The sequence below is a fragment of the Hemicordylus capensis genome, chromosome 1 (assembly GCF_027244095.1).
Source record: "Hemicordylus capensis ecotype Gifberg chromosome 1, rHemCap1.1.pri, whole genome shotgun sequence".
Lineage (NCBI taxonomy): Eukaryota > Metazoa > Chordata > Lepidosauria > Squamata > Cordylidae > Hemicordylus > Hemicordylus capensis.
In genome coordinates this window covers 192,389,653-192,406,172 of record NC_069657.1, presented here as the reverse complement: position 1 = coordinate 192,406,172, position 16,520 = coordinate 192,389,653, and the positions used below count along the sequence as shown (strand labels likewise).

Sequence of the window (16,520 nt, the reverse complement as noted above, 5' to 3'; positions counted from 1 at the left end):
CCAAAGATGGTAACCTGGAGGAATAGGGCAAGGCCAAGCAGCCTGTGTCACTACAAATAAAGATGAGTTACTCAGTCTGAGAAACCATGCTTGAAGCAACAGTTATACAGAGCCAACCAGGTCCCTATTGGCTCTTCAGTTCACTGGTCTGGCTGGATGGCAGCAGTGGTACCCTCTCTGGTCACAGGTGGTGCTGTGGTACAGGAAGGATAAGGCCAATCATTCACTCTGCTTGAAAGCTGCTTCAGTGGTGCAGGGAATAAAGCACTAGAGCCTGGCTGCGAGAGGCTCTAGTTCATGATCTCCCTCCCCTGGCACCTGGCACAACCTCATATCAACCAGCTTTCCCCAAGTTCCAGTCATTTCAAATGACTTGAAGAAGTTACCTTGAGGAATAACAATCTGGTATTTTTATCTTTTTTTGAACGCTAAAAAGTAAATATGAGAATTAACGAGGAATGAGAATTAACGAGGAAGGGGAATGTAAGAAATTGAAACAGTGTCTTAAAATGCTGTAAGCCACTTTGAGGATGGTCAAAAAAAGGGAATATAAATCTAATAATTAATTTTTTAAAGATACAGTTCCTATTTTGCCATGGACAAAAATACAGAGGAATCAGCAAAATGTTGCTGTTCAGCAAACCTGAAGTAAATCTTCAAAGAGAGAAGTTCTTCATAAAGTGCAGTCACATCCCCACAATATGATAAAATACTGTTCTCAAATAAAATAAATGTATTTTCAAATTGGAGTGTGCCATGGAACCAGAAGGTCTTCATGGGAGTGCAGATTAAAAAGTCAAATGTCAAGTGGTCACTCCACCAAGTATTATAAAATTATTTTCTTCATATGAAATGAGTATATTTTTCAAGTGGAGTGCCAATGAAAATCACATATTAATTTCCAGAAGAATATTTAAAATGCCAGATGCGTTTCGACCATACGTCTTCTTCAGTGGCATATATCAACTGTCTATATCAAATGCTGTTTTCTACGTGTATCTTCATTTACTCACAGTAGCTCCTCCTTGAAGAGCTTCATCTGTTACTTATTATTTGATTTTAATATACTATTTTAGATTAGTTATTTGTGGGTTGTCAATCATAACCTGTGCATATAAGGTTTTAGTACCTCTACTAAATTTGTCTCATTCAGAATTATTCATAGTAATTCCATCTTGAGGAAGTTTCTAAAACCTGGGGGCTCTTTCTAGCCATGCTACATGATTTTAACAATTTTGTAGAATTGTTCATTTTATTTCAATGGGAATTCCAGATTGGCAAAACAAATCTAATAAACCTGTTTTGTTTTATTAAATTTATTAACATTGCAAAGTTGTATGCAGAAGTTATTGTATGCAAAAGATTGTGAGGAGCTCCAGAAAGATTTCTCCAAGCTGAAGGAGTGTATGACAAAATGGCAAATGTGGTTCATTGTAAGCAAGTGTGAAGTGATGCATATTGGGGCAAATAAACCCAAGTTCACATATACACTGATGGGTTCTGAGCTGTTGGTGACTGACCAGGAGACAGATTTTAGAGTCATGGTAGACAACTCAATGAAAGTGTCGTCTCTGTGCTGCAGCTGTGAAAAGGGCCAATTCCATGCTAGGGATCATTAGGAAGGGGAATGAAAATTAAAATGCTATTATTATTATTATTAGTAGTAGTAGTAGTAGTAGTACTCTTGTACAAATCTATGGTGCGGCCACATCTGGAGTACGATGTACAGTTTTGGTCACCATATCTTAAGAAGGATATTGTAGAACTGGAAAAGGTGCAGAATAGGGCAACCAAGATGATCAGGGGCCTAGAGCACCTTTCTTATGAGGCAAGGCTACAACACCTGGGGCTTTTTAGTTTAGAAAAAAGGCGAATGCAGGGAGACATGATAGAGGTCTATAAAATCATGCATGGAGTGGAGAAAGTAGACAGAGAGAAATTCTTCTCCCTCTCACATAACACTAGAACCAGGGGTCATCCCATGAAACTGATTGCTGAGAAATTTAGGACCAGCAAACGGAAGTATTTTTTCACACAACGCATAATCAACTTGTGGAATTCTCTGCCACAAGATGTGGTGACAGCCAACAACCTGGATGGCTTTAAGAGGGGCTTGGATAACTTCATGGAGGAGAGGTCTATCAACGGCTACTAGTCGGAGGGCCACCTCCAGCCTCAAAGGCAGGATGCCTCTGAGTACCAGTTGCAGGGGAGTAACAGCAGGAGAGAGGGCATGCCCTCAACTCCTGCTATAGGCTTCCAGTGGCATCTGGTGGGCCACTGTGTGAAACAGGATGCTGGACTAGATGGGCCTTGGGCCTGATCCAGCAGGGCTGTTCTTATGTTCTTATGTTTTTAACCAATATGATCAGGGGCCTGGAGCACCTTCCTTATGAAGCAAGGCTACAGCATCTGGGGCTCTTTATTTTGGAAAAGAGGCGACTAAGGGGAGGCATGATTGAGGTGTATACAATTATGAATGGAGTAGAGAGAGTGGACAGAGATAAATTTTGCTCCCTCTCTCACAAAACTAGAACCAGGGGTCATCCCATGAAACTGAAGGTTGGGAAATTTAGGGCTGACAAGATGAAGTAATTTTTCACACAGCTCTTATTTATTTATTTATTTATTTATTTATTTATTACATTTTTATACTGCCCAAAACGGTAATTAATCTATGGAATTCCATGGCATGGGATGTGGTAATGGTCACCAGATTAGACAGCTTTAAAGGGGGCTTAAACAAATTCATGGAAGACAATTCTTTCAATGGCTACTAGTCTGGTGACTGTAGACCACCTCCAGCCTCAAAGGCATGATGCCTCTTAATACCAGTTGCAGGGGAGCAACAGCAGGAGAGAGGACACACCCTCACCTCCTGCCTGTGGGCTCTCCAGAGGCATCTGGTGGGCCACTGTGTGAAACAGGATGCTGGACTAGATGGGCTTTGGGCTTGAACTAGCAGGACTGTTCTTATGTATTAGGAAAGCTAGTTTCAGCATTGCAAGTATGTGTTTTGGGAGTGGGAATTTTAAAATTCCCATTAATTGGGATGTTTGCTCTACCTGATAAACTATGCAAATCTTATAGCCTTGTTCAAAAGAAGATCCATAAGGGAATTATTGTTTTAGGAAACTTGCCACACTTGGCATTTCAACAGAAATTGAAATTTGATTCAGGTTTCATTTTAAGTGTCAGAAACCGAGTATCACAGTATATCAAGAGGGAACTACATCTAATTATAGGTCCAGAACAGGAATCTGACTTGCCTAATCATAGGTAGACAGAAAACAAAGGAGAAACCTTTTAATTTTTGAAAATCAAAATATGATGGCATCACCCAAGGACATTTCTTATGATCTTTCTAATGTTTAAGTTAAGAATACTCTTGTTTCCCATGAGCTTAGTAACGTGAAACTGTTACTGCTGTATGGCAGGCAGCGGCGACAGCAGCAGCAACAGCATCGGCAGAATCAAAAGATCCCAGTGCAGGAGGCGGAATAGGGGGGCTTTCTGAAAGTTCTTCTGAAGCGTCAAAATTGAGTTCAAAGAGTGCTAAAGAAAGGAGAAATAGAAGGAAGAAAAGAAAACAAAAAGAACAATCTGGAGGAGAGGAAAAGGATGAAGATGAGTTTCAGAGATCTGAATCAGAAGATAGCATCAGGAGAAAAGGTTGCCGATTCTCGATTGAAGGGAATAGGTTAACATTAGAACGGAAACACTCTTCTCCCCACCAGGTATACTATATCAGAGTTGTGAAATTGAATCAGTATTTTCTGTTGCAAAGCTGTGGTCAAATTACAGGGACTGCACTATGACCTTGACCTTACTGCACTATGACCTTACTGGGGGTGACTGATCTTTTAAAAACCTTGCTCATTAATTACTGTCATCTAGTGGTTCAAATGGAAATCCTCTTGCCTACAACACTTGGAAGAGAATTTTTGAGAATGTATTTGGTTATGAGGGAGATGTACATCACAAAGTTCCATAGAAATTTGTCAGAGTTGTCAAAATGATTTGAACATGCACGTTTTATAGTAGGTTTTAATATATTTCAATGTGCTTCTTAAGTAGGCTCAGTATGCCTACTTATAGGATAATGGCCATTTCTGCAGCACATCATGAACCATAATATTAGGTCAGCATCACAGGGATCTATTGTGTTGCAGACAGATCAACTTAGATATTTAGAATTATTGAGTGACGGGTGGCAGGGGAGAGGTTGGAGTAGGCAACGAGTTTGAATAAGTTTGAGTCTTCTTTTCAGAAGTCTCTTGCATTAATCTTTGTTCAGACCAAGCAGAAGCATCTAGTACACTGTTCCCTCTTAGGCGTGCCCATGCGCGCTCACTCACACATTTTCTGATGTCCCCTCAGGTCATTTTAGATCCCGCTCAGGTTGAATCAGGAAGGCCCCACTCTGAATGCATGTGCACACACACTGCCTTGATACTGCCACCCAGAACAAAACTCATTCCACACACAGATGAACAAAATTAGAGAGAATCCTGATCTGGTACATTTCCATCACCCTCACCCCTCTAGACTTCAGTGCAAAGATAGGAGAAAAGAGATGTGCGGTGCAGTCCTATGCATTTTTACACAGAAGTAATTCCCCTTGAGTTCAATTGGGATTATTCCCACATCAGTGGACATAGGGCTGCTGTCTTAGTAGATCTAGTTAACCAATTATCTTTTTCCCCATGAACTTGGGTTTTTCAGTTTCTTTAACATTCAGTTCTTGTGTGAGTGTTTGCGGGACCCTTTGCTCTGTTTCTCAAGTTTCTGTAATCACCCAGCATGGTGGGCTGCAGTCTTCTTCATCCACGGACCAACTGTTTTAACACAGCAGAATATTGCTTTCAGTTCCATGCAGCTTATGAAACTCAAAGACCAGTATGTGGTCCTTGAAAAAAGAATATGTGAGAAAAAATAAAACTGCAATTTGCAAACCCTGTTTCTGACATGCAGAGGAGGCAGGGCTGTAAAGGATGTTAGCTAACAACTGTGTTCTTCTGTATTTCCCTGCAGTCTTTGCTGAGCATGCGTGGCTCCCTCTTTTCCCCAAGACGCAACAGCAGAACAAGCCTTTTCAGCTTCAGAGGTAGAGCAAAGGATATAGGATCAGAGAATGACTTTGCTGATGATGAGCACAGCACATTTGAAGATAATGATAGCAGAAGAGATTCCCTTTTTGTGCCGCGCAGACATGGTGAACGGCGCAACAGTAACATTAGTCAGGCCAGTAGGTCATCCAGGATGCTGGCAGTGTTTCCAGTGAATGGGAAGATGCACAGCACTGTGGATTGCAATGGGGTGGTTTCCTTGGTTGGTGGACCATCTGTTCCTACATCGCCTGTTGGACAGCTTCTGCCAGAGGTGATAATAGATAAACCAGCTACTGATGACAATGTAAGGAAGTTTTAAATAGTTAAGGCATGGTGGCCTTTCCTTAATGCACCAGCCAGTGTGTCTACAGAATGGAATCCCTTGAGAATGATCCTTGGTTGGTCAAGCTGTGAATGCTCCTGCATCTTGTAATATCTTTTCTTTACTAACAAAAACAGTTGTAAAGCTTTAACATTTGCAAAGCAAAACAGTGGAAAAAATATCTGGAGAATGTGCAAAATATCTTGCTTTGTGTGTTTTATATTCAGAAAACCTTGCTAGATATTACTTTACCTGGCTGTTAATTTCTGGCCAGGTCCAATAAAATTTTGTCTTATTCCACAACTAAGAGGGGGGCTTATAACCTTTGGTACCATTTGGATTCTGAAAGTGCCTTGGTTGTACATAAATTTGATTACATTCTGTCTCATGAGTATCGTTACAACATACGAACAATGTGGCTAGAGGTTCTGGTTCCCCAAACACTGGTAAAATCACTCCAAAATTTCAGCTTATGTATTTAGCATTTTCATGCATCTTTCAATCAATGCTCCATCTTTGGCTGATAAATAAATACAGGATTGGAAATACCACATTTATCCACACATTTCCAATTACAAATATATATGCTTACATTTGAAGTCACACACATCTTTTTCTAGCTATCTCTATAAAAAAGAATAGAACCTTTTTGTGCTGATTTGGAGAAGCATGATAATGCTGGACTTTATTTTATTTTATTAAGTTTGAATGAAAAGCTTGCTATCCATCTTAAATGCAGACGATGAGCAAGTGACACATCATATATCTATCTATCTATATAATCCACCCCCCGCATCATTCAACTTTTTATTTATAACCTGGGATTTACGCTGTAATGCTCACAGGTAAATGATTTTAGGGTTACAGCAGATGACTGATTAATTCCAATTCATTTCTTCTCCTACGAATGGTACTCTTTAAAGAGAAGAGTAAGAGGATGTTTACAACTGAGCATACATCTCAAGTGTAGTGCATTGTGGGGCACAATCCACATTTGGCAAACTCTAGCATGCTCTCCAAGGCTACAATCCTGCACACCTTTACTTGGAAGTAAATCCCACTGAAATCAGGTGTAGAGGTTGAAAAGTATGGGTAAGTGGGATTTTGCAATGCTAATGAGGATAAACAAGGCAGTTTAAACAAAATAGAAGCAATCGTGGGGTGTTTCCTGAGGGTCATTTGGGATTATTAAAAATGACAAAGTTATTGAGATGAGGACAGCATGTTTACTAGAAATACTCTGAGACTTTAAAATACCAGGTTAATAATACAATAAGTAAGAATAAATTATACATTTGGCATGAATGATTAAGCATAATCCAAAAGCATGATGCATGTATGCCTTCAAATTTAGACAGTCTTCATATAAGCTGCTGTTTTCAACTTCTGTACTTCAGATGGTCTTATATTTCACTCTCTTTTTGCAGGCCACCACTACAGAGACAGACATGAAAAAGAGAAGATCAAGTTCTTTTCACGTCTCTATGGATTTTTTGGAAGACCCCACTCTGAGAGAGAGAGCAATGAGTATAGCTAGCATACTCACAAACACCATGGAAGGTAGAGAGAGAGAGAGAGAGAGATTACTTTAAAACAACAACTAAATTCCTTGCCCCAAAATATCCTGTAATAAATACAGCTTTGTATTTTGCAAGTTTGGAATACCAAGATAGTGCACAAAGCTGTGGTGGAACACACTGAGCATTATCAAATGCCGATGGATATTTTCTATTTCCATTTCCCTGAGGATCATGCCCTTATATTTTTGGGAGACACAGTAGGCTTCAGAGGGAAGGGAAAATTGGTGAAAACCACCCCTCCCCTGTAGCACCAGCATCGCAATAGTCTGAATGTCGGCCATCATATTCAATGTTGTGCATATAAAAAGTAGAAAATATCCATCAGATTTGATGGAAAGTATTTGGGGGAAATTATCAACAAATAACCTAACAAAAAGTGTGAGAGAACAACCTGGAGGTTTATGCTGGAAGACCAGATTCTAAAACTCAGGAAAATAACCGCAGACTTGTGTGAACACCATGAAACAGAAAAGTCTAACATTATGAGATCGAATGAACATAGTGCCTTGACATTTGAAACCATGCTGCATATTTTAAAAGAGATCTGGGAAGTTTTTTCAAACCAGTATTTTTAGGGCCCAGAAAATGATAGTGACTAGATAGGTCCAGAGACCATCACACTGGTTAGGGTCCAGAAACCATAACCATAACCATAACCATAACCATGACTAGATAGTTGTCACCTGAGGACAAAACTCTGTTTGGATCTCCTAGCTTCAGAAGGAAAAGCAAAATTATTCAGATCCATTGACATAAGGGAGCCTATTATTTGTGTGTTGCTTTGAGTCACAAAATTACTTGCAAGAATACCTGCCAGGCTGCCATTCAGTTCTTGCTAGTTTTAGAGCCAAAGTTGACACAGGGGAGATTAGTGTGTAATACTCACTGTATGCCATGGGTGAGGAGAGCAAGTGGTGAGATCAAACACTACTGGGTGGGGGACAGCAGCTTGCCATGTTACCTCAGTCATTATGGAGACTTGGACTGGGCCTGCTCTTACAGAAATTCATTCAGTAAAGGCATCTATATATATATATATATATATATATATATATATATATATATATATATATATATATCCTAAATGTACCCGTCGCTAATCCCATGTGTGGCAGCTCTTGCAAGAGTTTGCAAGCAGCTGCCTGAGAGACAGCAACGGGGAGGAGGAGAAAATAGCAGCAGCAGCCGGCCAGTGTGGGGGGGAAGTGCCACTGGTGGGTGGGGAGGGAAAGCTCTCATAGCCCGGCCCGCAGGGAGGGAAAGTTCCCGCAGCCCAGCCCGGCCCACGGGGAAGGAAAGTGCTGGCAACACTGGCCAGTGAGGGAAACTGCCACCGGTGGGCAGGGAGGGAAAGGAAAGCCAAGCACAGAACGGACTGGGACTGAAGGGAGGGGGGGAAGGATGGAGAATGGACTGGGGCTGAAGGTGGGGAGGACAGAGAACAGACTGAGGCTGAAGGGAGTGGGAGAAAGGATGGAGAATGGACTGGGGCTGAAGGGAGGGCGGAAATGACAGGGAGAACTAGGGGCGCAGCTGGTCTGCGCCAGATCAGCTAGTGGAATAATACTTTGTGTATTATAAATCTCTGCCCGCCTATCCTCCTTTCTATGCTTTTAATATTGCTATAACACTTTTCTGAGTTCTTCTCAGAACTCAGTTTTCTGCATTACTCAATTTCTTCCTTTTCCTTTTATTTCTTTATGTCTGGACTCAGGTCCAGAGGAAGCAGAAACAGTAGACTTCCCATTTTTTGTTTTATCTAGGTCGTGTTTGACGTAGCTAATTTAGGAATGGTCAGCATGACACAGTGTCTTCTTTCTTTTGAACAGAACTTGAAGAATCACGACAGAAATGTCCACCTTGTTGGTACAAATTTGCAAACATTTTTTTGATCTGGGACTGCTGTCCATGTTGGTTGAGAGTAAAGCATCTAGTTAACATATTTGTGATGGATCCATTTGTTGATCTTGCTATTACAATTTGCATTGTTTTAAATACACTGTTTATGGCAATGGAGCATTACCCCATGACAGATGAATTCAGTAACGTGCTTATCGTTGGAAACCTGGTGAGTCTATTCATTGGATATCTGCATCTTTAAACAGTCCTTGTTTTAAAATTGTACCTGAATTTTAAAGGTGCATTAAATGAAAACCAACTAGAGATATTGAACTTTCAGATAGTTATATATGCTAACACTATAGCTGCCAACTTTTCTGGTATAACTCTGTGATCATCTGCCAAAAATAAAGATGTGTACTTTTGTTGTTCGTATTCAGTGTAATGGTATAATGAACTGACTGAATTAAGTCATATACGGTTTTTGAAAATATTAGAAAACATCAGGAATTTAGAAAGCAGCATATTATTTCTGTGGCAGGTTGTTGTGTTAGTTTTTGTCTTAGCTGAGCACACTGAAAGAAACATACTGAAGAACTGACTACACCACATTACTGAGTGTTAAGGCATAAATGGGCATACCTTCCACTTTTGCATCATAATTGTAGTGGATTTTACCCAGCCTTTGTCTCAAAGCAAGCCCCACGTGAAGGGAAGAAAAATGCCGCTACAATAACACATTATATTTTAGTGGGAAGCAAGTTTGGGATAGCAGAATCTCTGAGTTGAAGGCTTGGAAGAAACTTCAGATTGAATAGCTTTTAAGGACTGGGAGAAGGGATGAGGTCATTTTACATTTTGGAAGCAGGAAGAGAAAAGGGCAGGAAAGAGAAGGCTAGGAACTAATTTGACTGGGCTCAAGTCGCTTAATTACTGTTACTGGCCTAAATGGTAAGGATGACACATTCTTCTAATCAAATGTCTGTGATTGGATTTGAAACTGTGTGCACTTCTGGGGGCCTCTGGGGTTTCTCAGAGTTGCTCAATGACAAGATTACTTTCCATTATTACCAATCTTCCCTGAAAGATAGCTTTTCCACCACCACTGAGTCTTCTCTGCAATGTGTAGCTGCAGGAGAATTCTGAGTGAAGAGATAAGTTATACCACGTCCAAGGGCCAAATTACACATGACAACAAACTTCTCATTCCAAGATGGATTTAACATGGAAGTTGTCCTTTTTTCTTTAAATATTACCCACAGGGGCCCCTGATCTGGGCTGGGAGCATGGCACATGGTGAGGGGAGTCAACACTTCCCACTCTTGTGCTTGCATGTTGGATATACTGCCGCAAAGTACCAATTTATGCCCAAAGTGACAATTTACAGCAAATCACTATGATGGGGGTCAATTTTCAGCAATAAAACTGCACCCATACACACTGCATGCTAGCTCTCAGCCCAGATTCAACCAATGGTCGGTCTTCCTCAGTGGCAATGGTTGAATACTTCCATTCTCCGTATAGGGAATCGGCAATTTCTAAAAATTCGTGAAAGTAAATGTCTCTATCCCAGGGCTGCTAGCCAGAAAGACCCCTCTTTCAGTAACTTACACAGTGCTTCTTAGCCTCTGTTTTTGATACATTGTTATTTATCAATTACTGATTCCCTATAAGGAGAATGGAAATATTCAACCCTTGCCACTGAGGAAAGCCAGTCATTGGTTGAAACCCATCTGGTTATAATTACATGTTTGATACCAGCCTCCTTGGAGACTACAGTAGTACTGGAATGACCAAAATTGTCTTCATTCCCCTTCCAAATAGAACTTGGCTAATGACAAAACTCTAAATGGAGGCTTTATAAGAACTTTTATGAAATCTGAATAGACATTTCTGTATATAAATATGGGCTTTAATTATCTTCTATGATCTTAGATGTAGAGGCTATATGTCTATTTGTATTAAGGAATTGTTTTTATGAATGTTATTTAATATTATTTATTATCTATGCAATCCCAAAATCTAATTATATTGATACGTTGACTTTGAATTCACTTTGGATTGTTCTTTAATACTAAATCCAATAGCTGGTTTTTTGCTATATATATTTCAACTGCCTTATTGCATTTTTCCATACACTTTTGTTCTATATGTTTTACAATACAAGTATTTGTATAATCACATTTTAAAGGTTGTTCAGTGGGTGAACATTTATAGGGTAATGTTCTGTACTGAGTTCATCTTTCTCCCTCATAGTAATTTACAAATTATTTCTGGCCATTGTTACCACCTGAATTTAGGTACACCAATGAATCCAAGAAGTATAGTAACTAAATTAGATTGAACCTTATCAGTATGAGATGTTTCTGTTTCAGACGTATCACATCACAACCTGATCATCATTACTTTGCATGATCTGGAATGTCTGTCTTAACTGTAATTTATTTTATCACTGTAGCAGATTCTGTTGTGGTACATGTACCAGAATATATGCACAAAAAGGCTTATCCAAAATAATGAAACTGAATTAGATGCCTACTATGAATTAGACATAGATACCTATAATAATATCCATTAGCTGGTATCCAGACTAACAAAGCACGTGTGCAGCTAATGTTTCTCATGCACTATGGGGAAGAGCCAATTTTAGCTGATCTCCCCTTCCCTACTATGACTCCCAAAAAATATGTCCCTGAGGGCTGCACAACCTCAAGAATGTCTATTTTGGGAGTCATAGTCAGCTTCAGAGGGAAGAAGAAAGCAACAAAAATCACCCCTCCTCTGTAGTGTGCACAATGCATTGTGAGAGCTAGGAAACCTAAGGGGTAGAAAGCCGAGAGGCAGAAAGAGACAGAGCAAACACACTGAGGATGAATCTGATGAGAGCTGAGAGAGACAGAGCTGATTGTCAATGTACATGTGAGAGTCATGTGAATGTTTTCCCTCATTTTTTCCAACCTTAAGCAGTTTTACCTTAATCAATCTAGATCAGAAGTTTATGCAAATCTGTGGGGCATTTGGGCCATCCTCCCCCCACACCCCGACCCATCAGAATAATTCCTTCCAAGATACTTTTGCCTTTCAAAGAAAAAATAAAAATCTAAACTGGGTTTTCTGCAGCTGCTTTGGAAAAAAGAATTGGAGAAAACACACATGCAACTGAGTGTTGTATAGTTCCCAGTGTGTGTCTTCCAGTACCAATGTGCTCCTTTTTAGCGGCGGAGGGGGTGCGACAAAATCCAGTCATGAACTAATGTATACTCCCAAACAACAGATTTTTGGAAATAAAGATTTTACATTAGATTTCTTATAGCTACTGGCATCCTAATAATAAAAGTCTGCATAAATCTGTCAACTGTTTTAATCTTTTGGAAATTGAGACGTTTACATTTCACATTTAGGTTTTCACTGGAATCTTCACAGGAGAAATGGTTCTCAAACTAGTAGCCATGGATCCCTACTATTACTTCCAAGAAGGCTGGAACATTTTTGATGGCTTTATTGTCACCCTCAGTTTGATTGAACTTGGCCTTGCAGATGTGGAAGGGCTGTCTGTTCTCCGGTCTTTCAGATTGGTAAATATATCTCAAAACAAAATGTCATCACTGCTTCTTACAAATATAAGCATCAATTTAGCATTTTTTCCAGGACACATGCAAATAATTTATTATCACGCTTGAACCTTTAATATAGTCTATCTGTTCCAGATGAATAATCTTCCTTCTTATTGGTTGTGTTAAAAACGCTAAGAATCTTGGCTTTTAAACTTCTCTCTTTGACCGAAAACATCAAATGTATAGGTCACAATCCTGCAAAATGTAGTTCTGCCTAAAACCTACTTAAAACAGTAAAATAGTCTGCGTACTCTAGCTATGCTTGCTCCAAAGTAAGTTCCACTAGTTTCAGTGGCTGACATCCTGAGAAATGCTGCGTGTGTGCTGCAGTAGTAGTGTCCCCAGTTTGGAAGCATGGGTGCTCTCGCTGAGGCTCTCTCTCTCTCACTCTCTCTTTTTCTCTCTCCCTCCCTCCCTTTCTGAAAAATCTGAAAGTGCTCAGAGCAATATGCAGTTATGTTCCTGAGGGTTGAGGGACACAGCTTAGTGTTGCTGAGAGTGCTTCTGAGAAAGGGGAGATCATCCGACAACACATGCTTACAAAGCTAGGACACCTACTATTGGAGCTGGACACCCTTTAGCTGCACACACACACCATTAGGATGTCAGCTGGTAAGATTTAAGTGTGCACAGGATTACAGCTTTATAGCACACATCTAAGAAATTTTGCTTGGAAGTAAATGTCATTGAGTTCAATTAGACTTACTTCCAGGTAACTATGCTTATGATTGGAGTTTTAGTTGTGACTACTACAACTTTTGCACTACCTTGGCTTCATCCTGATAGTGATAAATTGCTCTTTGTTTTTCAGCTGCGAGTTTTCAAATTGGCCAAATCGTGGCCAACACTAAACATGCTCATAAAAATCATTGGCAACTCTGTGGGTGCTTTGGGAAATCTGACCTTGGTCCTGGCCATCATTGTCTTCATTTTTGCTGTGGTTGGTATGCAGCTGTTTGGTAAAAGCTACAAGGAATGTGTGTGCAAGATTGCAAAAGACTGTGAGCTTCCACGCTGGCACATGCACGACTTCTTCCACTCCTTCTTGATCGTGTTCCGAGTACTTTGTGGAGAATGGATAGAGACTATGTGGGACTGTATGGAAGTTGCAGGTCAAGCCATGTGCCTTACAGTCTTCATGATGGTCATGGTGATTGGAAATTTAGTGGTATGTGACCTTTTAAAAACGAAAATCTTTTAAAACCTTTTAAAAACAAAAAAAACCAATTAAAAAAATTTTTGGATCATAATGATGCTGAGATAAGGTAGCAGTGAAGAGCTCTAGGTTGCTTCACCAAAGCTCTTAAAACAGATTATTTTCAGGGATTTCCCCCCATATGATTATCAGACATTATGCTGAAAGTTTAATATTCATTCTTATTATTTGCTAGAACTGACTGGCAAAAGTATTTGCCAGCCTTTGATAATATTTTATCAATGTGAGTGTTAAGTCTGCAGATTACTGGTGGCCCTCGTTATCTGCAGTTTTGGCATTCATGGTTTCGTGTATCTGTGGTTGGGCAATATATACTCTACCTCATTATCCATGGTATGTGGCTTCGCATATTCATGGTTTTCAGCAGTGCAGTTCTGCCCTTACATGGTTGTACTCTTGCTGCATATGCCCATGGGTTTGTTTGTTTGTTTAGCACATTTTTATACCGCCCTAACCCAAGGTCTCATTTGTGAGAGTTTAGAGGAGGAAATGGAGTGCTTTGTTCTGCATGTTTAGAATTTTTTGTGCTTCTAAAAGCCATTCTGGGTAGCATTTGGCAGCCTTTGGTATCCTTAAAGAGACATTGGGAGCCTTCAAGAGCCATTGCTCTGGAGCTTTGGGAGCCTTTTTTGAGCCATTCCTGTGGAGCTTTTTGGAGTCACTTTCTGGAGCCTCTTGCAACATTGTGCTGCTGTCATAAGATGCTAATTATCACTTTTATAAATTTAATTTTAATTATTAAAATTATAATAAATTATAATATTATAAAATTATTATTTTATTTTTAATTAAAAATCTATTAAAATTTAATTTTAATTTTGATAATTACAGTACTGTGTTATTTAACCTAAACTGCAATTAAAAAATCAGTTTAAATTAAAAATTAAAAATTGATTTTAATTATCCATTGAAAATGGATTCTCCTCTCACTCCTTGATTCTCACACACACCTTAGTGTGTGTTAACTTGAATTGGATTTAATTTTGTACTGCCTCTTTGGCTGGCCTACCAACTAATCAGGCCAAGGGGCTTGTGCTGCTAAGTGCTGGACTTCAACAGTGGGGTGAAGAAATTAGGGATCTGCATGGAACCGGCTCGGAGGCCCTTTGTGGGCCTCCGAACCAGTTCAAAGAACTGGCAGTTCCACCAGTTTGATGGCAGTGGGGTGCCTCTTTAAGAGCGGGGGAGGGTGCACTTATCCCTCCCGTCGCTTTTCCCCTGCTGGCGTCCATTTCTCTAACAGCTAATCGGGGCGGCAGCATACCTCCCTGCCACTCCATTGCCCCCGTTGGCCGGATAGGGCCGGAAGTTCCAGACACACCTCCATATGCTGGCCTGGCCCGTGCCCGTGTGCTGGCCCGTGCCTGCAGGTGCGTCTGGAACTTTCGGCCCTATCTGGCCAACTGGGGCAATGGGGCAGCAGGGAGATTAGCTGTTAGAGAAATGGATGCTGGGGGGGACGGACGGCGGGAGGGGTAAGTGCACCCTCCCCCACTTTTAAAGTGGCACCCCCACTGCCTTCAAACCTCCCCATCGCAGTTCCATGCACATTCCTAGAGGAAATGTCATGAATATGTATTACTAGAGAAGCTGCAGGGCATTGCTGGGAGAGCTGGAGAGTGGGAGAGCTGAGGTGGCCAAGGTACAATACTGTGCTCCATCCTTATTTCTGCTTTTACCCTGTCTTTTTGGTGATTTTTTAAAAATCATTTTCCTGGGCTCTGGAACCCAAACTCCCAATTCTCATTGACTTAAGGTTTCATTATCCACAGTGTAGGCCAGAATGGAACCACTGCAAATAACAAGGCCCACTTGTACTCATTCAAACAAATTTGTTACTCACTCTGAATAAATGGGCAAGTAGCTAACTGCAAGACTGAATGATATTACAACAAGGCTTCATGTATAAACAATCTTAAAAGAGGAGTAAGGAAAGAGATGCTACAGCATCTGGGGCTCTTTACCTTGGAAAAGAGGTGACTAAGGGGAGACATGATCCAAGTGTATAAAATAATGCATGGAGTAGAGAGGGTAGACAGAGAGAAATTTTTCTCCCTCTCTCACAACACTAGAACCAGGGGTCACCCCATGAAACTGAAGGTCGGGAAATTTAGGACCAACAAGAGGAAGTACTTTTTCATACAGTGCATAATTATCCTATGGAATTCTTTGCCATGGGATGTGGTGATGGCCACCAGCCTGGATGGCTTTAAAAGGGGCTTAGACAGATTCATGGTGGACAGGTCCATCAATGGCTACTAGTCTGGTGGCTGGAGATCATCTCCAGCCTCAGAGGCACAATGCCTCTCAATACCAGTTGCAGGGGAGCAACAGCAGGAGAGAGGGCATGCACATACCTCTTGCCTATGGGCTCCACAGAGGCATCTGGTGGGCCACAGTGTGAAACAGCATGCTGGACTAGATGGGCCTTGTGCCTGATTCAGCAGGACTGTTCTTGCATTCTTATGTAATGGCAGTAGCCACCCATTATTTCAAAACTGCTCAACAGTGCCCAAACTGGCAGAATTGCATGAAATCAAAACTAGACCAAGGCTTCTGGGGGATGAGATTACATAGGTATAATGAGCTGCAAGGTATGGGATGAGAAGTTGTTCCAGCTGTATTCTCCCTCTCATCCTGCAGTCCTTTGCATCTATGTAAAACATTACAGCGGCTTAACACAGAGTTGGGCAACGAGTGTCCTTTTGACAGGTAATGGAAGGTGGACACATAATGGAAGAGAAGGGGAGGAAATGGAAGAGAAGGAGAGAAGTGGCTGGGCTTACTAGCAGCAGGGCCAGCATGCTAATGAAGCTGGATGAGGAGCTGCAGTCTCTG

The 16,520-nt window shown here is 40.7% G+C and overlaps 1 protein-coding gene across 4 annotated transcripts in view; it reads left to right on the top strand.

Annotated features, from left to right (window-relative positions):
• Positions 1 to 16,520, top strand: part of LOC128331014 (sodium channel protein type 1 subunit alpha) — a 179,336-nt gene that overhangs the window by 111,457 nt on the left and 51,359 nt on the right. For 2 of the 4 annotated variants that reach the window (XM_053264397.1, XM_053264404.1), the window contains exons 11-16: positions 3,438 to 3,737; positions 5,035 to 5,382; positions 6,861 to 6,993; positions 8,843 to 9,081; positions 12,254 to 12,427; positions 13,278 to 13,634. In XM_053264397.1, the coding sequence (XP_053120372.1) occupies positions 3,438 to 3,737; positions 5,035 to 5,382; positions 6,861 to 6,993; positions 8,843 to 9,081; positions 12,254 to 12,427; positions 13,278 to 13,634 (1,551 nt within the window). Of the gene's footprint in view, positions 1 to 3,437; positions 3,738 to 5,034; positions 5,416 to 6,860; positions 6,994 to 8,842; positions 9,082 to 12,253; positions 12,428 to 13,277; positions 13,635 to 16,520 lie in introns of all 4 variants that reach the window. The other 2 variants (XM_053264383.1, XM_053264390.1) reach the window with 1 other exon arrangement.